The 26,147-nt window shown below is 43.5% G+C and overlaps 1 protein-coding gene and 1 long non-coding RNA gene across 7 annotated transcripts; one reads left to right on the forward strand and one right to left on the reverse strand.

Annotated features, from left to right (window-relative positions):
- Positions 1-1,952: 1,952 nt before the first annotated feature.
- LOC109436330 (uncharacterized) lies at positions 1,953-26,137 on the reverse strand. Of its 5 annotated transcripts, none has more exons than XR_016022605.1 (6): positions 25,899-26,105; positions 9,202-9,461; positions 6,537-6,564; positions 4,537-4,626; positions 3,910-4,106; positions 1,953-2,764 (listed from the first exon to the last, which is right to left on the reverse strand). It is a non-coding gene; the product is annotated as an uncharacterized LOC109436330 (long non-coding RNA). The 5 variants fall into 5 exon arrangements; XR_016022603.1 differs by having other exon boundaries at positions 6,533-6,564; positions 25,899-26,104; XR_016022604.1 differs by lacking the exon at positions 25,899-26,105 and adding an exon at positions 10,439-11,186 and having other exon boundaries at positions 6,533-6,564.
- On the forward strand, positions 4,631-20,210 carry MEFV (MEFV innate immunity regulator, pyrin). 2 transcript variants are annotated; one of them, XM_019714827.3, is made up of 10 exons: positions 4,631-5,091; positions 8,736-9,569; positions 11,156-11,562; positions 11,990-12,085; positions 15,111-15,341; positions 15,767-15,789; positions 17,376-17,491; positions 17,669-17,701; positions 18,035-18,067; positions 18,227-20,210. In XM_019714827.3, exons 1-10 carry the CDS (start codon positions 4,815-4,817, stop codon positions 18,760-18,762), a joined length of 2,586 nt encoding a protein of 861 aa, XP_019570386.2. In that variant the 5' UTR covers positions 4,631-4,814; the 3' UTR covers positions 18,763-20,210. The 2 variants fall into 2 exon arrangements, with proteins under 2 accessions (XP_019570386.2, XP_019570387.2); XM_019714828.3 differs by having other exon boundaries at positions 11,183-11,562.
- Positions 26,138-26,147: the final 10 nt, after the last annotated feature.

The raw sequence follows: 26,147 nt of genomic DNA on the forward strand, positions 1-26,147 counted from the left end.
TTGTGGTCGGATACCAGCCACGAAACGCACCTCCTCCGCGCGGTAGGCTGCTGAGGGCTGCCAACCCCGTGAACCGCATCGCGGCGCAGCGCGGCCGCGAGACTCCCAGTGAGCCCGCCCACCCGCCCTCTGATTGGTTCCGGAAACCCGGAAATGTACTTCAAAGAGTCGCTGGCGCTTTTGTACAATGGGTGCGCGAGACCAAGGCAGTCGTGGGGTGGCGTGGCGGGAGCGGGCCGCGGCGGGTGCGTGGCGCCTCTCGGGGCTTCCCTCATCTCGAGCACGTCCCGAGGCCCTGCTGAGATAGAGTGCCGAGCGGGCCTTGACCCCAGCGCCAGCCTGTCTGTCGGGGCGCCGCGCTGACACTTCTTTATCCACCCGCCGCTCTTCCCCCTCCTGCCACAAGCCGCTTCCCCTCCGAGTTGTTGCCTCAGGGAGATGCTGCCTAGCGTGACACCCGCCAAGACAGCGCCTTCCTGTTCCCAAGACGGGAACTGTGGGGTGAGATGGGAGGAGGTCCTGGAGGCAGAAATCTTCCGTCCACTTTCACCGACACTGCCCATGACGTGTCAGGCGCTAGAATACCAAAAAATGAAGTTGACACTTATCCCACGGTGCCAGGCACATTTGCATACTTTTTTCCTCATTGAATTCCCCAACAACCCATTTGACAGAAAGCACACTCAAAGAAGTCGAATAACTTGACCAGGTCACAGGAGTCCTAGATCTTGGAGTCCGGTATTTCCCCCCACAACTTTGTGCAGCTAACAAACTGAACAGTTTCAATAAGAGGTGGTGAGCGGGAATGACAGAAGCACCGGGCAGGAGAGGGTCAGCTCTTCCGGGGGTGAAAGGACCGTGAAGGTGTGAAAGTGGGGACAGGATTATGTAAACCGAACCTCAAAGGGTGTGGGGGAGAGCAGTTGCCTTGCAGGCAACTGTGTTTTCCTCCTTCACTGACCTGTAAGCCTTTGGCTGTCAGGAGCTATATGCCCAAATTCAGCCTCCTAGAGGGTCCCTTATAAATAGTGGTAGAACAAAACTTTTTCAGTTTTTAAAATGTTTAAGTACACAGAAAAATTTAAAGAGTAAAATAAACACCCACTGACCATCTAGAGTTAACAATCGGAACAATGTGTATAAACACTTTATAGCTTACAAAGCCTCTTGCTTAATATTACCATACTGCAAATGAAGTTCTCATTGGTGAGCTGGTTGGGACCTATTCAGATCCCATTACTGGACTACCTCAACAGGTCAAGGTCACCCTTTGCATCCCACTTTGGGAAGCTGCCTTCCTCTCCCTCTGTCCCATTCTGATTAGGAGGTTGCACATTGTCCCAGAACTCTGTTTGCGCTCAGCACAGTTACAAGTATGTTTCTCAGTGGGAGGTTCATTGCCTGAAAATTCACCTGGAACTTCAGTGGTTAGCTCCTCAAAGTCTCAGATTTCTCCCGTAAAATTCAACAGACTGGGGGGCAAGGGAGCGTTCACGTCACAATGGGATCCACTATTTTCAACTCCAGATTAACACAGGAACTCTTCCATGATTTTCCCGGCAATTCTTTCCATTTTCTCAATAGCAGATATGTATTATATTTAAATACTACTTTATAGACATCCTTTATCGTGATGGTTGGGTGGACAGGAATGATTGCACTGTAGAGGCTAAGCTAACTATAAAGTACTTTCTTAAAACTACCTTTTTTCTTATTATAAATAGTAATACATATTGATTTAAAAATCCCAAAATGATACAAAAATGAATGCAGTAAAAAGTGAAACCCTTGATGACCAGAAATGGAGTAAAGGCCAGGGTGACACAACTGTGTATTACGTAGGCATAAAAGCAGAGGTTGGACCCTTTGTACCAGTTGCATTGGATTTAGATTTATCATATTATCCCCAAATAAGGGCACACATACAATCGCAGAGGAACAAGAAATAGGAGTTCATCAATACTCCACTTTAATTGTTAAAGATTTAAAATGCATCCCAATAGCTATAATCCTATTTTCACATTTCTTCATTTTAAAAACTCACTGGAATCTCAAAAAATTTGAGTTTTGTAAGACTCTCTCTACCTAGAAAGGATTTAGTAGCATCAAAACACTGCTCTCCAAGAAGTCTCTTCCTCCGAATTGCCCATTACGAAAGATGTCACTGCACTTGCAAAACAGCATGCTGTAGACTGGAAAGCCCAGTTTCCTATCCAATTGTGGCATAGTGCTTTAGTCTCAGTTTAGAGGAGTTTCCTAGGCAGTGGAGACAGGGTCAGGGACCCAAGAACATGAGAGACACTGCATGTCATTGCACAATTTCATCATTTCTGCGTCAGCAGTGGGAGGATTCCGGGGAGGTGCCTGTGCCGCTGCATTCCGGAATTTGATACAGGTCCTGGTCCCAGAGACACCCCAGTCAACAACCTTCTGGCTGAACCTTAGAATTTCACAATCCAACATTTGCATAACAAATGTGCATTTGAGTTCATCCATTTTTTTAGGGAAGATGTGGGTTGCGGGTATTTTCTCAGCACGATCCAGAGAACTGGATACTATATCAACTATTAAACCAAAAGCACTGAATACTCTGTAAAATACAAAGTACAATTGGACAGTAAGATAAATTCAACCAACCAGAACTCACTGACGTCTCGATCCCAGGCTGGTCACACATAGGGCTGTTTGTTCAGCCAACCATCAGAATGTTGTCACTGACTTGTGGGAGTTGTCAGTAGGGCCCATTTTGATCCTCACTGGTGAGCTGAAAAATGACATCCATAGTTAGTGATGCATAGTAAAATAAGAAATTATTATGCAGGGAGACAATATTGCAAAGTGGTTAACGGTAGGTTTGAATCCTGGCTCTGGGCAAGTCGCTAAGCTACTAATACTGGGTGTAAATGGGGATGACGAATTCTGTCCTGAAGGGAGCTGCAGAAACTCTAGGAGATAATGGATATAAAGCAAGTTGTGCCTGGCTCAGAGTAAGCACTGTTGGAGGGTAACTGTATTACCAACAAAACATCTGTAAGCCAAAAATGTCATGAGAAATATAAAGTTTAAACCAGGATGTGCAAATGAGACCAACTAAATGATAGAAATATCGCCATTTGGTAACCACCATTGTAGCAACTGATTTAAGAAAGCATCCTTAATGGAAGGTAAAACCATGCGGTGAAATATTATGAGAGAATCAGACATTTCTACACAATCATGTTAATTAATTACAGAGAAAAAATGTCCTTTTATAATGGAGAGACCTTAGCATGTGTTAGATATACCCTCAGGCTAATAATAAGGAAACAATAACACAAATCTAAATTGAGCGGCATTCTGCTTGGAATGGACTTTTCGAAAACATTGTCTGGAAAGAATTAAGAAAAAAGCAGAGTAAGTGTAAAAGTGTTCTAGATGAAAAGAGACTACGGAGACATGATAACTGAAAGCTATGCATGATCTCTGATTGGACCCTGGATTGAAAAAAAAAAAAGCTGTCAAGGACAATTGGGGAAATTTGATTTAACAACATTAAATTTCCTGAGTGTGATTACTGTATTCTGATTATTTAAAATAATATATTTGTATCCTTGTTCTTAGTATTTATGGCATCTAGGGTATTTGGAGTAATATGTGATAATATTTTCAATTCATACCAAATGGTTCAGAAAAAAAAGTGTGTGACTGAAAGCATTGGGTGGGGAGGGGAGGGAAGGAGAGGAGACTATAACCAAATACTATAAAATGTAAACAGTTGGCTAATCTAGGTAAAAGGTATATAAGTGTTCATTGTACTACTATGTTCCCAACTTTTCTGTAGGTTTGAAATTTTTCAAAACAAAAAGTTGGGGGGAAAATCAGGATATGCAGAAAGACAAAAGCAGTTCTCTGAGGAAGAAGTCAGCTTACCCATATACAACTTCCATGAGCTTTGGAGCCCCCTCTGGGGCCCTACATTGGGCTGTGAGCTCTGAAGGACGTCTATACCTTTTCCACCTTGCTTCTCCAGCATCCTGGCATGGTCTCCAGAATATGTGTTCAGTAAATGTGTATGGATGAGCATCTTTCCCCAGGTAGGTTCACAGGAAGCCAGGGCATAGTCAGCTCTGGGAACAAACAGATCAGGATGGTGGTCCCACGCATGGCATTATGAGGCCCTTGCTGGAAGTACCAGACAACTGGAACTGCATCAACAGGGGCAACACCAGGGCTTCTCTCTTGGCAGTGCCCTTCTGGCCTTGCCTGCCTTCTTGGGCAGGGAACCAAAAGCTTGCAGGGCTATATTTGCTGCTCCCCACCCCCACCCCCTGCCCTTCTCACCATTGGCTATGAAGTGTGAATTAAATCCCAAGATTCTGGCAGAGAACAGTTGACCAAAGGGGCTGACCTTATCATGGTCCTCTCCAGCATGGGACCAGGGGTTCTGTTCCCACCCCTCACCCCAAATCCTGGGAGGAGGAGAGAGGGAAGCATCTGACTGCCTGCCCAAGGATAAAGAGACTGGAATCCAATCCCAGACTCCCCTCACAAACTTACCCACCACTCTACAGTCCAGCCCTTGGAGATGAGAGCTGGGGCATTGGAGGGAAGGCATTGAGCCCTCCCAGCTGGAAAAGCTGCAAAAATCTGCAAGAGAACACAAGCCAGCAGTGACACTCATAATCTCAGTTCCACCAAAGCACAGAGCATTTCCTGTGCCTTTTCCGTTATTTCACAAGCTGCCTCTTCTCACTTACCCCGTGGGCTCCAGGACAAAGGGCTTCTTCTCCTCCCAGAAGCCAGACAGCTGGCTCCAGCCTCTCCTGGTCAACACCATGGCCAAGACCCCCAGTGACCATCTCTTACACTCACTGGAGGAGCTGGTGCCTTACGACTTTGAGAAGTTCAAGTTCAAGCTGCAGAATACCAGCCTGGAGAAGGAGCACCCCCGGATACCCAGGGGCCAGCTTCAGACAGCCAGACAAGTGAAGTTGGCCTCTCTGTTGGTCACTCACTATGGGGAGAAGTGTGCTGTGCAGCTGACCCTGCAGGTGCTGAAAGCCATCAACCAGCATCTCCTGGCAGAGGAGCTCCACAGGGCGACTGACCCAGGTAAGTCGGCCCCATGCCCCCTCCTCTACCATTGTAACTGCTGGGATGAGGTGGAAGGTGTAAGAACAAGTGCCTGTTCAGACCACGCACTTTGACTTGGGGGATAGGAGTCCCAGATCTACCATGACGCTAGTGACCTTGACCAAGCAAGTCCCTTTCCCCGCTCTGGTCTTTGGAGCCGGATTAGTAAAGCTAAGCCTCCCAATGGCTTAAAAAAATTTTTAAAAAACGGTTGAAATTCTAACTCTGGGAAGGATCAGGAGAGGCAGGAGCTAGATGCCTGTTTGTAGAGAATTCCTCACTTCATTTATGATTAATACTTGTGTACAAACAAGTATCTGGGTAAGCAAAAGGGCTTGCTAACCAATCACATTAATAGGGTTGACAGGTAATCTTCACCTCGTTACCCACCTAATTTGTTTTGAGCTCTTTAACACATTTTACAAAGGCATTTTAGAATTCTCAAAAGGACGTTCTCCTTTCTTTTCTTTTCCTCCCTCCCTCCTGACCTCCCTCCTTACCTCTCATCCCTTTTTCTTTCTCTCTTTCTCTCTCTCTCTCATCTTTTCTTTTTTTCCCTCTTCTTTCCCTCTCCTGGTTCTTCTGCTGCTCTTTTGCTGTACTTTCTGATTTTATTACATTGTAATCAAAGAATGTGGCCTACTCAATTTCTGCTTTTAAAGACTTTGAGGGTCAGTTGAAAAAAATATTCTTTGGTGTCTGAATTTTTCTTCTATTTCTAAACTTTGAGAATACATCAGAAATGCTTGTCATGTGTTTAAATGTGGTAGAACAGTTTAAAGAACAAAAATTATCTGTTCTTTCAAAGAGCAATAAAATTAAACCAACTCTAATCTGAGCCTGTAATAATTTGATGAATAGAATTTTTAAATTACTTTTTTATGTTTTAAAATCTGGTTATTAGCCTATCCAGGGTTTCTCATCAGTTCTTGAGGCAGTTTTGGTAACTTATGTTTTCCTAAAACACAAAGCCAACAGCAAAGTGTTTTAAACAACTTTAAATTTTATTCTTCATTTTTTCTATGTTTTATCTTTTTCTTAAAGTAATTTTAATACAAGCTTCTTCAAACCAAATATTAAGGTGCTAATAATAGATTATCTTCATTTCTTTGTTAGCGTAGTTTTAAAATTATGTCCCAGGAAGATATTTCAGGGATTCTTTAGCATGTTAGCAAATACTTGATGCAAATGTTACTACTTTTTCAACTTAAAAAAAGCTAACAAATTCATATTAACATGTATCATTAACCAAATGTTAAAATACTGAAGGCCACCAGTGTGATAGTTAGTGCTGTACTTGAACTCATGATGTAGACCTTCGATAACACTAAGACTTTCCTGTCATTTCTGTTTAATTAAACAATATCCTGAAATTTCAAAGCAAGCTGTTTTTTCAAAAAAAATTACCATTTACACTTACTTACGTATGTGAATTAGGATTTTCTGTACCTCCTGAAACCAAAAGAAAAAAAAAAGCAGAAATAATTTAGTTTCTGAAGTTTTAACTTAACTGTCCTTCATAACCCGATTTCAAATTTTTGCACCAAACACCTTAGTTCTTTTTCCCATTTTATTAAGAAAAAAATTGACACACATGACTATATAAGTTTAAGGCATACAGCATGATGGTTTGATTTACACATATTGTGAAATGATTACCACATAGGTTCAGCTAACACCCATCTTTTCAGATAGTGAGAGAACTCTTAGGATTTACTCTCTTAACACTTTCCAACATATTATACAGCAGTGTAGGAATTCTTTGATGCCTTGCTTGAAGTTGAGTTTTCCAGAGAAAGGTCCTCACCCTAATTACCTGGGGACAATGTGCGTAGGACCCTCTTCAAATGAAATTAATCTCTTGAAGTTTTTTTGGACTGTATGAATTATGTGAATTTGCACTTGTGTTTACAAATCTTCAGGAGAGATTTTCTTTTTCTTCTATATCTGATGCCAGATTGAGACAGGTACACAACCTTACTGTCCCTTTCTGTGTGAAAGATTTTTTTTTTTCCTTTAAAACTTTTAATTGGATTTTCAAACATACTCAAGAGTAAAGGGTACTATGATGAAGTGTCTCCCCATCACCCACCTTCAGTGATTACCACTATTTTGCCATTCATAATACAACTATTCTTCCCCTTGTTTACTATTGTAATTGAATTTTTTTCCCCAGAGCATTTTGTTTACTTATTTTGAAATTGAAGCAACATTAGTTAATAACATTATATAAGTTTCAAGTGTACAGCATTATAATTTGATACCTGTATACACTACAGTGTGCTCATCACCAAAAGTCTAGTTTCCATCTGTTGATGGAATTTTTTGAATTTTTTTTTGTTTTTTTTATTTTGTATTGTTTAATTTATTGAATTTTTTTTATTAGTTTCTGGTGTACAAAACAACATAATGATTAGATATTTACACCCCGTACAAAGTCTTTACCCCAACAAGTCTGATACCCACGTGACATCGTACATAGCTATTACAATCCCATTGACTATATTCCCTATGCTGTACTTTACATCCCATGACTATATATATGTATATATATTGATTATAATTGACATTCAATATTATTTTATTAGTTCATTATTTTATATTAGTTCAGTGCAGTGGTTAGACATTTATATAATTTATGAAGTGATCCCAATAAGTCTGGTACCCATCTTACATTATTGACTGTTCCCCATACTGTATTTCACATCACTGTGACTATTTTGTGACTATCAAATTGTACTTCCTAATCCCTTCAATTTTCTCACCCATCTCCCCAACCCCCCTCCCATCTAGCAAACATCATCAGTTTGTTCTCTGTAGCTGTATTTGTTTTGTTCATTTATTTTGTTCTTTAGATTCTGTGTATAAGTGAGATCATATGGTATTTGTCTTTCTCAGTCTGACTTATTTCACTTAGCATAATATCCTGTAGGTCCATCCATGTTGTTGCAAATGGTAAAATTTCATTGTTTTTATGGCAGAGTAATACTCCATTGTACACATGTCCCACAATTTCTTTATCCAACCATCTATTGATGGACACTGGGTTGTTTCCATATTTTGGCTATTGTGAATAGCACTGCAGTCAACATAGGGTGTATATATATTCTTCAAATTAGTGTTTTGGATTTTTTTGGATAAATACCCAGGAGTGGAATTGCTGGGTCATAAGGTAATTCTATTTTTAATTTTTAGAGAAACTTCCGGACTGTTTTCCATAGTGGCTGCACCAATTGGCAATCCCACCAACAGTGCATAAGGGTTCCCTTTTCTCCACATCCTCACCAACACTTGTTGTTTATTGATTGATTTTATAAGTGAGTTTTGTACATCTATAATCACACACAAATTTATACTAATAAACTAGGGTTTTTATTTATGTATGAAGAATTCTGTTTTTGGAATTCTTACATTGGAAACAAGTTCTCCTGCCTAAATAGTCTGAAAGCACGATTTGAAAAATATATAGCAAATAATTAGTATGTTCTTATTTAATGGTAATTGAATGCTGTTGTCTAGAATGTTTTGAATGGAACGTCTCTAATTTCAGAGAGGATTTATCTCTTCTCTCCCTTCCCCCAGCCCTTGGCTCTGAGCTCCCAACTGTCTCATTGTCCTTTCAGAATATCCAATAAGTGGCACCAACTGTTCAACAATGTCTTGTTCCTCTGGGGAGAAAAAGCCCAAGAGCCTGAGGATACCAGGTGACCCGGAAGGTGAAAGGCAGCGGCAAAACAGTTATGGGGCAGCCAGCCTGCCAGGCAGCCAGCCCGAGGCTGGAAGGGGGGCCCAGAAGAAGCCTCAGGGCAAAAGAAGAGATCAGAAGGTCTCGGAGGGCCTGGATATGCAGGGCAAGCCAGCGGCCAGGGGCATGACTCTGTCTTCCAGGAGAAGTCCCCTCCCCAATAAGCTGCCAGGGGATAAGGGGAGCAATTCGAGTGTCACCCTACGCAGGAATGCCAGCTCTGCAGGAAGGCTCCAAGGACTTTCTAGTGGGTCATTTGCTGGGTCCCCAGGAAGGAAAGAATGCAAGATATCTGAAGTAAATTTACCTTCAAAAAATAAGCGACCCAAAAGTCTTGAACTTACCATTACTTCAAGAGAAAGAGAAGCCCCCAATCCAGAAACTCTTCTTCTTCAAGAGAAAATGAGAAGTGAGAAGTTGGACTCAGCAGCCAACTCCAGCGAAGCAGCCACTCTGGAGGGAGGGGCTCCTGTGGCGCCAGAGAAAGGCTCCAGGAATCTAGAACATTGTGTGATCCTGGGTGGAGAAGCATTCAGGAATACACCTTCCAATGTAACATTGGCTGCAGAGGAGAAGACCTGGGAGCATCCAGAAGCCACAGCACCTTCAGAGAAAAAGGAAATTGAGGGTCCAGAGACCTCTGAGACCTTGGAGGAGGTGGTAGGCAGTGTGCTCCATGAGTCTTCAAATCCTGAAGTCCCTCCATCTTCAGGTAAGAAAGGACCCCAGAATCCAAAAGACCTGGCATCCTTAGGGAATAGTGACCTGGGCAGGTCTTCGCCCATAAACCTCCTTTTAATCCCAATGTATTTATGTCACTGAATTCTTGGGTGCTCCCGGAGGTCCCCAACCCTTTGGGTATCTGTTGGAGGCTATGAATCCTGGGGAAAAAATCTATATATGCACATATTCACAAAATGGTGCATCAAATTTCAGTTAGTTCTTAGACACTCTGAAGTCCTGCTTTAGAATTCCAAGAGCTTCATGGACCCAAGGTTGAGCCCCTGGGAAAAACTCCCCTTCTCCCAATAACCCTATTGCAGTAATGTCATGGGGCTGAGATTCTGCCATTTGCCTTCTCTGGGCAGACAGGAGAGCTGGTGGCTAAAATCTTAGTTCTCTTATACTAAGGAGGAAAAAATTAGGATTATGTTGGGCTGTGAATGGCAGAAATATCATAACAACAATATCTGAAACAAAAGAGAAGTTTGCTGCTGTTTCACATAAATGACATACAGGTGGCCCGGGACAGATGTGCTAGTCCATGGCCCAGGAACCCAGGCTCCTGCTGTTTTTCAGCTCTACTAAGTTTACTTTCAAGATCATGATCTCAAATGGTGGCATCCTCATTCCAGGCAGCAGGACAGAGGGACAAAGGAGGATAGTATCACTTAGGGAAGGTTTCCAAAAGTTTCTAGAAGCTAATCCATTTACATCCCTTTGGCCAGAATGCAGTCAAATGGCCACAACTAGCTGCAAAGGAGGCTGAGAAATGTAGTTTTATTTGGAGGGGGAGGAAGCAGCAATCAATTCTATCTCAAGGGTAGGAGGGGAGAATGGTTACTGAGGGGCCTTACTTACAGTTATGATATAAATTCCTGGGACCCTGTGAGAGGAGGAAGTGGGAGGTCACTGATGGATTGTGAAATTTCTTCTTGTATCTTCTGTCATTTCTGCTTCATGAAGTTGTGCTATGGTCTTACTGCAGAGATTGTCATAGCTGTATGTCATCATGGTGGATTATACCCTTCAGCCTCATGAAGTCCCCTTCCTTACTTTCATTTAATAATTCATGAATCGGGGTGTGAGAAGTGGTCCATTTGTTCCTTCATTCAACACACGCTTCCCAAAGGCTTACCATGTGCCAGGGACTCTGCTAGGGGCTGGAGGTCCAGCTATGAGCCATCTACTGTCCCCAGGGAGTTCCCACTAGAGTCATGAGCAGCCTAGGTGATTTTAAGTGTCAAAGCAAACACCAGTCAGAAGGTTTTGCTGTCCTTATATCACCTGCTAGATCAGTGTATGTGCAGGAGGAAGACATAGAAGTTATAGCAAAAGGCCTCTCCTCTCATCACGATAAATGCTCAAGAATTCCAGGTCTTAGGACTGTCATGAGATCTAGCCCCTCGCCCTCAGTCCAAGGGTCTTGTCTGCTGCCTTGCTGGAGGGGCATCGGGGGAGGACAAGCTAGGAAGTGTCCAGTCTAACAGATAACTCACGTGTCCCAGGAATGGGCTCTCTCTCTCTCTGTTGTGCTTTTGTATTACTCCTTTGTAATATCCTGGGCTTGTCACTCAGGAGATTTTTCCACTGCCATGTCCCCAGGGAGGCCGCAAGATGAGGCTGTGTGTCCCCTCTGCCATACCCAGAAAGGAGACCCGGTTGGTGGCACCTGTGTGCATGATTCCTGCAGCTGCTCTGGTGCTTGTAGGGATCCGAAGGCCTCAGGTGGTTGCTCATCCAGCTGCCGCCTGTGCCAGGCCTCGATCCCAAGGAAGAATAGTGGAGACCCCAAGCAGCAGGAGGGCCTACAGATGGTCAGCGGGAGCCCCAAGCCCCCGCTGCAATGTGAGCGTCACATGATGCAGGTCCAGTTGCTCTTCTGCGAGGACCACAGGGAGCCTATCTGCCTCATCTGCAGCCTAAGTCAGGAGCACCGAGGCCACCGGGTGCGCCCCATCGCGGAGGCTGCCCTGGAATACAAGGTAGGGCTTCCCGTCTGGGGGCTTTCTCTGCTGGGCACTTGGGCACACTGGGCTTGCTTCATTTTCCCAGTGACACTGGGAGGTTGATGCATTAGCCAGCATTCTTGAGCTATAAATGGTAAAAACACAATACAAACCAGGACAGCAAAGAGAGAATTTACCAGTTCACGTAACTCAGAGGTCCAAGGGATCTGGTCAGGTATGGCTGAATTCAGGTGTTCACAGGAGGTCACTAGGAATCTCTCTCTCTTGGCTCTGCTTCCCTCAGTGTGGAGAATTCATTCTTCCTCCTTCCTGGGCACCCCTCCATGTACTCTTGGCTGTAGCACCCTGTTTTAATTCCTGATGCAGATTTACCCCTCTAGGATTGGCTCTAACTAAGGTGGCAGGAGCCAAGTTTAAGCTTCAACAAGTGCTCTTTTCCCAGGAACAAATTCAGAAGCAGCTGGAATATCTGAAGGAGTTGAAAAAATCTGGAGAAGAGCAGAGATCTCAGGGGGATAAGAACACCGCAAACTACCTGGTAAGGCCAAGTCCTTCCCTGGGCTCACCACTGCAGAAGGAGGGAGGGGACCAAGAGTGAACAGGCATCACCGAGGTTCTGTTCTGGTTCACAGCGAAGCAGAGCTAATCACATATTTAGAGTCACCTGCTCTTGGTGTGGAGGCAGGGAGGTAATGGGTGTCCAAGGATGAGCTTGTCCCTGCAGAAGGGCACCACCCACATCTCCGTGGACCCTGTTGCACTTTTTCATACCACAAAATGGTTTAGAGAAACTAATGTGAGTGGATGTTGCTGATGGATGGGATAGAGCAAAGGTGAGGGGACATTTTTCAGCTTTAAATACTCCTCTGTATTGTTTTTTATTATTGTTGTTGTCCGTTTTTCTTTTACAAAAACCCTATCAATTTTTAAAATTCAAATGAATAAAGTAGACATTGTCGTTAAAATTGTGGTTTTGCGATACCACAGATTTCAGTAAGTACAAATTATTGGCCTTCCTCTATCAAGCTGGTGTCCAGCCTCTTTCAATGCATAAGTAGCTTCCATTTTCCCTGCAAGTGAAGGCACCTGTCTCACACAGCCTTGATTGTCTGATGCATTTCTTTTTTTTTTTTTTTTAAAGATTTTATTGGAGAAGGGGAACTGTGTACTTCCAGGATTTTTTTTTTTTCCCCAAGTCAAGTTGTTGTCCTTTCAATCTTAGTTGTGGAGGGTGCCGTTCAGCTTCAAATTGTTGTCCTTTCAGTCTTAGGTGTGAAGGACACAGCTAAGCTCCAGGTCCAGTTGCCGTTGCTAGTTGCAAGGGGCACAGCCCACCATCCCTTGCAGGAGTCAGACCAGCAACCTTGTGGTTGAGAGGATGCGCTCCAACCAACTGAGCCATCCGGGAGCTCAGCGGCAGCTCAGCTCAAGGTGCCGAGTTCAATCATTAGTTGCAGGGGGTGGAGCCCACCATCCCTTGCGGGACTCCAGGAATTGAACTGGCAACTTTGTGGTTGAGAGCCCACTGGCCCATGTGGGAATCGAACCGGCAGCCTTCGGAGTTAGGAGCCTGGAGCTGTAACCGCCTGAGCCACTGGTCCAGCCCGTCTGATGCATTTCTGTTGGTTGGATCCCATCTCCCTCTTTGAGTTCCAAACTTCTGTTGGGACCCACCACACCAGAATGGGAGACAGGCAAAGAAAAAAAAAGGGCAGAATGGAAGGAGGGTGACATTGGCCCAGGTGTCTGACTTTTGGGAACCTCCCAAATTGTAGTAAAATGAAAACCCTTTCCTGTAATCCCAAGTGGCTCAGAACTTGTGGGTGGAGCAGAGGTCAGGGATGCCCCCTGAGGAGGGCGAGTCAGGAGCCTGGGCCACTCAGGGAGACAAGAAGGTTCAGCTTTCCCTTAAGAAACTCACAGCAACATGGGCCCCTGTGGAAATGAGATGCTCTTTTCAGAACTTCTCCTCATTCTTTCAAAAAAAAAAATAAAAATTTAACCATAGGGAAGGGAAAGGAAAAGCTCTTCTTTAAAGCAGAATGCCAACTAAAACATAAATAAAAGAATAATTAAATTTGAAATTTCCATTATACAAACACCAATATAACAATTGACACCAACAGGGAACATCAATAAATGCTAAAATTTTTAGATCGTTAGAGGACAGGATATTTACACACTCTCAAAGCGCCACTCCCCAAATTACTTTATAAAGGAAATAATGTACATTTACTATGGAGAGATCTGGTAGACTCTTCCTTAATCAAGCAACTGATCCTAGTATCACAATAACGGTGATGGACAAATGATATTCTTTGCCACTCCATGAGATGTGCTAGAAAGACCACAGCATTAAACATACGCATATAGTATTCTTACCCAAATGCTTAGCCTGAATTTAATCGTGAGCAAAATTATCAGACAATTTTAGAACACAGGCCACTGAACAAGACAACTGACCTGTCCTTAAAAAACAAAAAAAAAGTCAATGTTACCGTCATCAACAACAAAAAGTGAGGAGACATTTTTGGTTTAAAATAACTACAGTTAGTCCTGTCCTTTTGAGCCAAAAACAATGAGACTTCTTAAGACCAGTCTTAGTGGACCTGAAGGGCCCTCTCCCTCCTTGGAGGAAGGAAAAGTTGCCCCAGAGCTACTTTACTTCACTGAAGAAGCTTCCTAGTGATGATGAGAAACAGGTCAATAGAAGAGCTAAAGGTTGACCAGTGTGCAACAGTAGTGTTAAGTCAAGTTCACTTATATTCAAGTTAGACTGACCGTTGCCATTCAGAGCCATATTGAGAACCTTCCACATGCCAGCACATTGGGGTGGGGGCAGAGAGTGAAGCTTCCCTCCTGAAGACTTTGGTGGTTCATGATCTTGTCCATTTATGACCCCAGGCAAATGCCATCATCACACTGGCTTTCAAGGAAGGAAGAAGGTAACACCAGGTATCTTAGTGTCCTGTGGCTGCCATAACAAAGCATCACCAACTGAGTGGCTTAACCACAGAAATTTATTCTCCTGCAGTTCTGGAGGCTAGAAGTCCAAAATCAAGATGTTGACAGGGTTGGTTCCTTCTGAGGGCCATGAGGAAAGACATATTCCAGGCCTTTCTCTTCAGCTTGTAGATGTCCGTCTTTTCCCTGTGTCTCTTCACATGCTGTTCTCCCTGTGTCTATGTCTGTGTCGAAATTTCCCCACTCCAGTGGCCCACCCCACTCCAGTATGACCTCATCTTAACTAATGAAAACAGAAAAGACCCTGTTTCCAAATAAGATCACATTTTCTGGTACTGGGGGTTAGGACTTTAACATATGAATTTGGGAGGGAACACAATTTAATCCATAACACTAAGTTTTAGGGCATTTTCCAAGAGCCATCCCCTTCTACCTTCAGCTGTTGTGGAAGGTCCATTTTGCCTCCTGTTCTGGAATGCAGGCCTCTAAGACGCTGATGAAGCCTTATCTACCTCCAGGAGGTGGGCTTCTGGGGATTCTGTGGGCATACACATCCACTTTACCACACAGACCTCTATACCTTCCTATCCCATTCCTAGAAACAAACTCAAATCCAGAAGCAGCGAGTCCGGTACCAGTGGGAGCAGTTGTGCCAGTTTCTGGAGGAGCAAGAGCGGCTCTTTGTGGCCTGGCTGGAGGAGCTGGGCCAGACCATTGGACAGGTCAGGGAGACATATGATACCCGAGTGTCCAGGGACATTGCCCTTCTCGACAAGCTGATTGAGGAGCTGGAGGCCAAGCAGTGCCAGTCAGAATGGGAGCTTATGCAGGTGAGTGTGGCTGAACCTGGCCTCGCCCTGCCCGCTGTGCCCAGCAGAATGACGTCGGCTCGCAGTACTGCCATCAGTTCTTCCCAAGCCAGTGGGTGAGGCCCTTGAGTCCAAGGGTGGGACTTGATCTTGGGGACTTACAATGCCTCTTTGCCCAGACCCCTTTGATGAGCTCTCAGGAGCCCAGGGTGGCCCAGAATCCAGGGCACCTCCTGGCATCTCCCAGAAGAGATAAGCAGGGGCATGGGTGCAGTTCTGTTGCAGGCCCTCACTGGGCTTCCACTTCATGTAATTAGAGTTAGAATTGGGGAGAGGTGGCCCCAAAATGCTGATACCCTGGGGCTGAGAACACAGGAAGAGAGGCTAGTAGTCAGTGCAGCCCTTAGGAGACTGGTAATGGAGAGCTTCCCTCTTTTCTCTCCTAGGACAACGGATTCACCCTGCACAGGTACCGAGAGGCCCCCTGGTGTTCCCTTGGGTGTCCTGCAGGAAGCATTTGGGGAGGCAGTCCAAGAAGAGAGATGCTCCCAACCCTGAGGGTGGGGCTCCTCCCAGGGCTCCTCCCATCTCCTGCAGCTACCTAAAGGCTTTCTGGATTTATGTAGGCAAAACAGCAGCATGATCAGGAGGGAGAGCATGGGGTTGAAGACTGGAAAGAATGAACACAGCCTGCCATGCTAACTGTGGCTGCCTAAGAAGCGTCCCTAATAGACGCATAGGATTGTGTCCTATGTGATTCACCTCATGAAAACTGTTCCTGCACAAGTGTTTGTGGCCTCAGAGAGGGAAGCACTTTCCAGGAGTAGAGCTGCTCAGCCCAGAAGGCAGGAAAGGAAGCTGGACGTTACATCAACCCAGGAGCTTTGTAAAGGATTTTGTAAAATCCTGACATCCAGGCCCTGGCAGATGAGCTAAATTTAAATTCTTCAGTAGCGCAACCCAGGAATAAATTTTTTATAGTCTTTTTTTTTTTTTGGTGGTAAAATACAGTAACATAAAATTTACCATTTTAAGAACCATTTTTAAATGTAAATTCAGTGGCATTAAGTATATTTGCATTATTGTGCAACTATTACCACCATCCATCTCCAGAACTTTTTCATCTTCCCAAATGGAAATTCCATAGCACTAAACAACTTTTAATTCCGCCCTCCCCCAGCCCCTGGTCAACCACCACTACTTTCTGTCTTCATGAATTTGACTACTCTATTTCCTAAGTGGAATCATAAAATATTTGTGCTTTTATGTCTGGTTTCACTTCACTTAGCATAACGGCTTCAAGATTCATCCACATTGTAGCATGTGTCAGAATCTCATCCTTTTCAAGGCTGAATAATAATATTCCATTGTATGTATATACCAAATTTTGTTTATCCATTCATCTATCAATAGATACTTCCACCTTTTGGCTGTTGTGAATAATGCTGCTATGAATATTGGTACAGAGATATCTGCGTCTCTGCTTTCAATTATTTTGGGTACATACCCAGAAGTGGAATTGCTCTATCACATGGTAATTCTATGTTTAGATTTTTGAGGAACTACCATACTATTTCCCACATCTGTCCCATTTTTACATTGTCACCAGGAATGCACAAGGGTTCCAATCTCTCCAATTCCTTGCTGCCACTGCTATTTTTTATTTTTTATTTAAAAATAGCCATCCTAATTGGTGCAAAGTAGCATCTCATTGTGGTTTTTTCCTCATCTATTATCTTTTTTTTTTCAACAAAGAAAAAGACTAGGTAAGTGTAATTAATCTGACATAGATAATTCTGGGCTGAGCATTTCAATATCAGTACCATTTTAAGGCTATTATTAAAATTCCTGTGGTTTTAATATCAGTGGTTTTTAAAACCCCCAGGTGGTGAAGATCCATAGCCAAAGTTGAGTACCAGTGTTTAGAACCTGACGTTCAGGGAGGATTTCCTTTGCGAAGCCAAGGCTGAGCTGGGTATGACCTCCCTTCCAGCTCAAGGGAGCTTAGGCCACTCCCATACTCCAGCCCTCTGTGGACAAGTGTTTTGTCTCTAGGGCCAAGACAGTGACTATCCCTGAGCCATGGTCAATCCCTCCAGAGATGAAAGAAAAGTTCCACCTGCTCTACAAGAAATCAGAGTTTGTAGAGAAGAGCATAAAGCACTTCTCAAGTAAGTAGGCTTGGGGTAAAACGGGAGGCAACTGCTTGCTTCCTCCCTGAGCTCCATGTAGCCAAGAGCACCCTGGCATCCTTTCTCCACCTCTCCTGGACTTCTGACTCTGCCTTCAGCCTCTCCCTGATCTGTCCCTAGCTGGGAATTTAATTCGAGTTCCCTTTCTCCCTTTAGAAGCCCTGCGGGCAGAAATGGAAACCTTCATTGGTAAGTATGATGATGGTCATGTGCTGAGCAGGGGTTACTGTGATATTCTTTTATACTATTGATTTCTGAACATTATTTAGAAGAGAGAAAAATACCTGTAACAAACGCAAGAGAAAGGTCATGATAGGCCCTCACAGGCTCGTTTGGATAGGTCAACTCATCAGACCATAGCATGTCCGAGGCAGACCCAGGGTTCTGGGAGGAATGGGGTTATATCCAAGCAGAGGAATCGGGGTTCTGGGCATGGGGATCCTTGTCTTCCCTTGTTGTGGGGACCAGGGGAATGAATGGGAATGCTCAGCATTTTTTTCCCCATCTCCTTTTTCTCTGTAGTTCCAGAATTGGTTGGTGCTCAGGCACATGCTGGTAAGTGCCCAGATCAAGGCAAGTGGCCTTGGCCTGATAGGTCCTTGTGCTGTCCCCTGTGTTCCAGAAAAACAGCCCTGTATGTTTCCTGGAGGTGGGAAGAACCTGTGGGGATGTTGCCCATGTACCCCCAGCTAGGTATTCTAATTCTCTCTGCAGTTAATGTGGTCTTGGATGCAGAAACCGCCCACCCCAACCTCATCTTCTCTGATGACCTGAAGAGTGTGAGACTTGGAAACAAGTGCAACAATCTGCCTGACAGTCCAGAAAGATTTGACAGCTGCATCATGGCCTTGGGCTCTCCGAGCTTCCTCTCTGGCCTCCATTACTGGGAAGTGGAGGTGGGAGACAAGACAGGGTGGGTCCTGGGCATCTGCAAGGCATCCACAAGCAGAAAGGGAAGCATGACTTTGTCACCGGAGAATGGCTACTGGGTAGTGATGATGAAGGGAAGGGAGTACCAGGTGTCCACCTCTCCCCCAACCCGCCTGAAGATGAGGGAGCCCCCCAGACGTGTGGGTATCTTCCTGGACTACAATGCTAGAGACATTTCCTTTTACAATGTGACAGCCAAATCCCACATCTACACATTCAGTAGCTTCTCCTCCTCTGGGCCCCTCCAACCTATCTTCAGCCCTGGGACACATGATGGAGGGAAGAACATGGATCCTCTTACCATCTGTCCAGTGGATTGACTGGGGCCTCACTGACTGCCCCATACTTGGCATCTCTCTTCCAAGTCCCAGCCTTGTAACTTGAATTCATACACTTAAACATTATTATTAATGTATTATTCATACATTATTAAACACATACTTGGTTCTGGGTGCTTTGGGGAGTATAGGGAATAAGATAATCCCTGTGCTCAGGAGTTTATGGACTAGTAGCAGAAGTAAGCTAGGTACAAAACTAATGGTAAACCAAGGGTAAAGAGAACACATGTACCGATGACATGCCACATTTTTCATAGTAGAAAGTACATGGCTGTTGCTAAATAAATCCATGTATGAATCAGCACCCTAAGATGCTCCTGAGACAGACATCCTACCTTCATTTTCCCTCACAACCCCACAGCAAGGATGTGTTCCCTCATTCTATCCACCCTTATGTTAAGGACTTGGGAAGTCTAGGGGGAAAAAGCAAGCTGACTGGATTGTTATAAAATATTTTTGTACCTGGATTAATGAACTCTCGTTCTTAAGAGTATTGGCTGGTCCTCATAAATAAGTTGATTAGAAAGTTTGATCATAAACCCATTTTTTGTCACTCAGTTGATCACTGTGAGATCCCATTTCCCTACTAAACACCATGAAAGAGATGGGGCTGTTGTGGAAAAAAATATGTGACACATATTCCAAATGTTGAATTCTGTCCTGATCTATATCTGAAAATCTGTGGGCCTGTGGAATATTAGGTGCTGTAGTTCACAGATGTCCCTTTTATTATCCCCCATTTAAAGAAAAGGGATGTAAAGGGAAAAAAAAAATTAAATGAAGATTAAACTCCAAACTCCTCCTACCCCAACTCCTCTTTCCACAGCTTCACATAAGAGCCTAGATTAGACTCAGGTTCTCCATGGCTGTGACCCGAGCATAAAACACATGCTTTGCTGTCTTCATGGAGCTTTGTTCTATGTGCATAATTCACATTCTAACACAGTTCACATACCCTATTTGCTTATCTGTGCCCTATGGTTTGTCATTTGTTACTCCCAATTATCCCTTGCTATAACATTTTCACAGACAGCTTCGTGTATATGTTCCACCACCTCCCTATACACATAGTTTTTCTCCTATTATTCCTAAAATGGCTCCAGAATGTGAACTATTTCATAATGCTTGTTACAGTTGGCCATACAATCTTCCAGAAAGGTTTTAAAATGTGTCATGCCCAAAGTAATATTTGATGTTTAATTTAATTTATTTATTTTTTTGGCTGATTTAATAGAGATGTAATGGAATTTTACATGTTTTATTTCATTACCATTTAGTGAGGCTGTGAATTTTTCCATGTGAATTTCCACTTTTTGCTTCATTCCATAAAAATGACACAGCTCTTTACTATGTAAACTCTAGATATTGAACTTAGCTGTTTATAGTATGTCCCTCATAAATATTTTAGATACTAAACATTTCTATCTAAATTTCCCTGTCTGGTGGTTTTTTTTAATTGCGATATAATTCACATACCATGAAATTCACCCTTTTAAAGAGTACAGGACTTCCAGTCAAGATGGCAAAGTAAGTAAAAGCTGTGTTCACCTCTTCCCAAGACACATCAAAATTACAACTAAATTATAAAACAACCACCCTTGAGAACCATCTAAAGACTAGCTGAACAGAATTCCTATAACTAAGGATATAAAGAAGCCACACCAAGACTGGTAGGAGGGGCAAACATGAAACAAGCTGGTTTCATACCCACACATGGCATTAAGAATCAGGAGGGATTTCTCGGCTTGGAGGTCCCCCCTAAGGAGTAAAGGGTCCCAACGCCATACAAGACTCCCCAGCCCAGACCACTAGCTCTGGGAAGAGGATTCTCCACAACATGTGGCTGTGAAAATCAGTGGGAATTCCATCAGGGAGAGAAGGAGGGCTGCTGGAGTCCCAGGTGTTCCCCTTAAAGGGCCCACACAGGGACTTATTGGTCAACTGACTCTCTCAGAGTTCCAGCACTGGGGCAGCACTGGGGACATACTGGGAGAAACTAAATTGCCTGGCCTAAGGGAGAGGGATGGAAGGGCAGCTCTCTCCAGGACTAAACTGCTGGCAGGTGCCACTGCTACTTTCTTGAGCCCTCCCCCCACACAGCCTGCAGTTGCAGGCAGTTACAAAATCTGAGTCTCCATCAAACTCGCCCACCTTGGTGAGTTCCTGAGAACCTGCCCTAGCCAATCCCCACACCAGCCCAAACCTTTTCAGTGGCTGTTCCTAAAAAGCTTCCAGCCTTAGGCCATACTGTGGACTTTCCTAAAATCTCTGAAAGGTCCACAAACTTGAAACAAGCAGCAACTGGCTTTAGCAAGCCCTGAATATCTTAAGCATCCCCTCACAATAGTGGCAGTAGGCCTTGGTTTGTACCATAGCCTCTCCCTGGTACCTGCAAATCCAGCATAGGCAGCTACCAACCAATCACTCTGAAGCTCCTATCAGGTGATCCTGGGCCAGGCACAGGCAGTGGCTGACCTGGGGCTGCACCAAAGCCCCTCCCAATAGGCCCCAGAAACAACACACCAGGTGGCCAGCTTCACACCACACCAGAGCACAACCAATTAACTCCACAAATGACACACCCAAAGGGTGGACACAGCCGGCACCAGAGTCCCACTAAAGCAAATCCTACTGTGGGGTCACCCCCATACTATAGCTCATGCACTATAGTCATGGCCAGTCCTCACAGCCAGTTAGCCTGAGAGTCAATCCCACCCACTGACAAGCCAACAGCAATCAAGGGTCAACTACAACAGGAGTGCACACAGAACCCACACAATGAACACTCCTGGAGAGCCTGGCTCAGGTGAGCAGGGAGTCTGCAACACTGGGCTCCATGGGACACCTACTACATAAGGCTACCCTGCCAAGACTGGAAGATGTAGCAGATTTACCTAATACATAGAAACACACACAGGGAGGCAGCCAAAATGAGAAAACAAAGAAACATGTTCCAAATGAAAGAACAGGACAAAACTCCAGGAAAGGAATTAAACAAAATGGAGGCAAGCAATCTACCAGATACAGAGTTCAAAACACTGGTTATAAGGCTGCTCAGTGAACTTAGGGGAAGAACAGATGAACTCACTGAGAACTTACATAAAGAGATAGAAACCATAAAAAAGAACCAGTCAAAAATGAATACAGTAACTGAAACACAGAATATATTAGATGGAATCAACAGCAGATTAGATGAAGCAGAGAATCAAATCAGTGATTTGGAAGCAAGGTAGTAGAAAACACCCAATCGGAACAGCAAAAAAAACAAAACAAAACAAAAAACAGAATTTTAAAAAATGAGGATAGTTTAAGGGACCACTAAGATAACTTCAAGCATAACAACATTCACATAATAAGAGTACCAGAAGAAGAGAGCAAGCAAGGAATTGAAAAACTATTTGAAGAAATACTGACTGAAAACTTCCCTAACCAGGCAAAGGAAACAGACATACAAGTCCAGGAGGCACAGAGTCCCAAACAAGATGAACCCAAAGATGCCCACACCAAGACACGTCATAATTAAAATCCCAAATGTTAAAAACAAAGAGAAAATCTTAAAAGCAGCAAGAGAAAAGCAGTTAGTTACCTACAAGGGGACTCCCATAAATAAGACTGTCAGTTGATTTCTCAACCTTGCAGGCTAGAAGGGATTGGCACAAAATATCCAAAGTGATGAAGAGCAAGAACCGACAACCAAGATTACTCTACCCAGCAAGGTTAACATTTAGAATCGAAGGACAGATAAAGAGCTTCCCAGACGAGAAGAATTTAAAGGAGTTCATCACCACCAAACCAGTATGAAATGTTAAACGGACTTCTTTAATAAGAAACAAATATCAAAAAATATGAATAATAAAATGGCGATAACTACATACCTATCAATAATTACTTTAAATTTACATGGATTAAATGCTCCAATCAAAAGACATAGGGTGGCAGAATGGGGAAGAAAACAAGACTCTTATATATGCTGCCCACAACAGACCAATTTTGGATCAAAAAATACACACAGACTAAACAAGAAGGAAAAAAGCTATTACATGCAAATTGGAATGAAAAAAAAAGTTGGGGTAGCAGTACTTATACCAGACAAAACAGACTTTTTAACAAGAGATAAAGAAGAACATTTCATATACACTAGTCAAGATATGAAACGCAACCTAAGTGTCCTTTGATAGACAATTGGATAGAGAAGATGTGGTACATATATACAATGGACTATTACTTGGCCATAAAAAAGAATGAAATCTTACCATTTGCAACAACATAGATGGACTTAGAGGGTATTATGCTAAGTGAAATAAGTCAGACACAGAGAGACAAACACCATATGATTTCACTTATATGTGGAACAGTCAAAACAGAAACAAATTCACAGATAGAGAGAACAAATTAAGGGTTGCTAATGGGAGGGGGTTAAGGTGCTGAGTGAAAAAGGTAAAAGGATTAAGAAGTGAAATTAACACTTTCAAAATAATCACAGGGGTGATTACAGCATAGGAAATATAATATTGCAATAATTATGTATGGTGCCAGGTGGGTACTAGACTTATCAGGGGGATCACTTCTTAAGTTACATAAATGTCTCACCACTATAAACTTCAAATACAACATTGAATGTGAACTGTAATTTAAAAATTAAAAATAAATTAAGTGTACAACTAAGTGGTTTTTAATATAATTCGCAATGTGTTCAAACATCACCACTAACTCCAGAACATTTTCAACACCCAAAAACAAGCCCTGCACCCATTAGCAGTCACTTTCCATTTGGTCAATTCATATTGCAGCATGTGTCAGTACTTCGTTCCTTTTTTTATTGCTGAGCAATAATCTATTATATGGATATACTACATCTTGTTTATCCATTTATCAATTGATAGACATCTGGGTTGTTTCTACTCTTCAGCCATTATAAATTATGCTGCTATTCATGTACAGGTTTTCATGTGGACATGTTTTCATTTCTCTTGGCTTTATCCTAGGAATGGAACTGCTGGATCACATGGTAATTCTGGCAACTTTGAGTGATTGCCAAATTGATTCCAAAGTGGCTAAACTTTTCAAATGTTAATGACCGGTTAGTTTTCCTCCTCTGTGGAATGACTTCATAGTCTTTGCCTTTGTCTTTTGTCAGTTGGTAGTTCTTTGTATGTTGGGAATGTCTAATTCTTTATCTGGCTTTTTACAATTATTTTCCAGTCTATTTCTTGTTTGACTTTACTAATATTGTTATTTTTCTATTGTTTTTATCATAAAACTTTATTCTAAAATTCTCTTCATATTTTAACCACAAAATAAATCACTTTATCTTCAGTGTTGAATTTTTTTTAAAGCGTTTTTTTTTTTCCCCTTCTCCCGCCTTCCCCACCCCCTCCCCCCACTCCGGTTCAAGCCATTGTTTCTCAGTCTAGTTGTGTAGGACACAGCTCCCTGGCCCATGCTGGTATTATGAGCCTTGCGCTTCCCCCCAAGCTGAGGCAGTTGGTCACATGTGTAGGGTTGGCCCTCACAGCAGCTCAGGACAGCTCTTGCTGGCTGCCGGTCACTCATGGCAGCACACGGCAACCCAGCTCCAGGAAGAGCTGTTGTTCACAATCTTAGCTGTAGAGGGCGCAGCTCACTGGCCTATGTGGGAATTGGACCAGCATTAGGAGCAGGGCTCCAACCACCTGAGCCTCCGGGCAAATTTTACAATAGGATACACACCATCATTTTACTTTTTAAAAATGAACTAAACACTTCTCTTTGATTCCAAAATATTGATATTTGAATAATTATTGTTTTTTAAACTTTTTAAAAAAATAGTCACATAGGTTTATATTTTACTTTAAGGCAGCTCAGTTTCCTGTATTCCTTCAACATTAAACTTAATGTTCTCTTAAGTGTTCTTTTATTGGTTATTAAATTCCTCTTTTTTTTGTATGTAGTATAAGGACAGGAGTCTTATTTTTTCCCCAGGAGAATAGACAGTTTCTGCTAACACCATCTATTTTACACTAAGTCAAAATGCTGCCCTTTCATATAGGTCCCCATATATTCAGATCACTTTTGGCACTAACTATTCTTTTTTACTGTTTTATTTATTTTCTCCTAATTCAAACCACACCGCTTTAATTAAAGGTTTTTTTTAGTGATTCTGAAGTCTGGAAAGGCAAGTTGGTTTTTTGTTGTTGTTGTTGTTGTTGTTGTTGTTGTTTAGTTTCAGTGCTACAGTTGACTCTTTATAACATATTTTAAAACATGGCCAAGTGAGTCACCTATAATTAGCATTAAGACATTGAAAGGCAGCCGGTTAGCTCAGTTGGTTAGAGCGTGAGCTCTGAACAGGGTTGCTGGTTCAATTCCCACATGGGCCAGTGAACTAGATGAAAACAACAAGCTGCTGCTGGGCTTCTGGAGGGAGAGGCCTGATGGCTCAGTTGGTTAGAGCTCAAGCTCTCAACACTGAGGTTGCTAGTTCAATTCAAACAGCGACTGGACCTGGAGCTGAGCTGTGCCACCCACAACTAGATTGAAGGACAACTGCTTGGAGCAGATGGCCCTGGAGTAACACGTTGTCCCCCAATAAATTTTATTTTTTTAAAAAAGACATTGATTTACATTACTTTTATCATCCTGCTGCAAGCTGGTGTTACACGATAAGTCAACCTCTCCCGTTATCCCAATACTGATCAGTGTAAGGGAACCGAGTATGGGAATAATGCAGAGAGAGAAAAGACGCTGTTAGGAGTTTGTGAGAAGTTGAAATTGAGGACGGAAGCGGAGATGATCCAAGGACTAGGATTTCTTAGAAAATAAGGTGGCCAGACCGCGGTGTTGAAGTTGACAAACGGGGGAGAGAAGCGTCGCCCAGCTCTGACCCACGGGACACACCGAAGTAAGGGACAGATATAACAGGACACACTACCCATTCAGCGCTTCCCATACTCATTTGAACCATTCCGGATGCTGCCGCGACTACTGCGGCCTCCTGAGGCCAACCTTCCGGTCCCAGAAACGACCCGCTTCCGGTCTATCCCCTGCCCAGCCCCGCCCCAACCACGGCCTTGGCGGCGACCCATTGGCTACTTGGAACCGAACTACATTTCCCGAAAGACTCTGGAGTTAGCACGTACCTGGAGTGGTGCCAGCCTGTCATGGAGGGCTAGAGCGAGCCTTCTGTTTTCCATCTTCCCAGCAGACTCACAGAGAGAGCGGTTGCCACCAACCTGCCTCCCTCCCGCCCTAAGAGTTCCGCCGGCCAGCCTGGAGCCTCACCTTCTCAAGGGCATACTGCCCGCTCCGAGCAGGGAGACCAAGCTATCGCACCGGAAACGATGCACCGGGCGTGATGTCACAGCTGCTGAGGTACCCGGCCTCCCAGA

The sequence above is a fragment of the Rhinolophus sinicus genome, chromosome 10 (genome assembly GCF_057876585.1).
Source record: "Rhinolophus sinicus isolate RSI-liver-muscle chromosome 10, RSI-T2T, whole genome shotgun sequence".
Taxonomy (NCBI): Eukaryota; Metazoa; Chordata; class Mammalia; order Chiroptera; family Rhinolophidae; genus Rhinolophus; species Rhinolophus sinicus.

What these genes read in the sequence shown, in the direction of transcription:
- MEFV (XM_019714827.3), top strand. Translation starts at nt 4,815, where the DNA reads ATGGCCAAGACCCCCAGTGACCATCTCTTACACTCACTGGAGGAGCTG. An exon ending in AGGCTGCCCTGGAATACAAG is followed by an intron (nt 11,563 to 11,989) that starts GTAGGGCTTCCC and finishes CTCTTTTCCCAG; the next exon opens with GAACAAATTCAGAAGCAGCT. An exon ending in TGGTGCTCAGGCACATGCTG is followed by an intron (nt 18,068 to 18,226) that starts GTAAGTGCCCAG and finishes TTCTCTCTGCAG; the next exon opens with TTAATGTGGTCTTGGATGCA.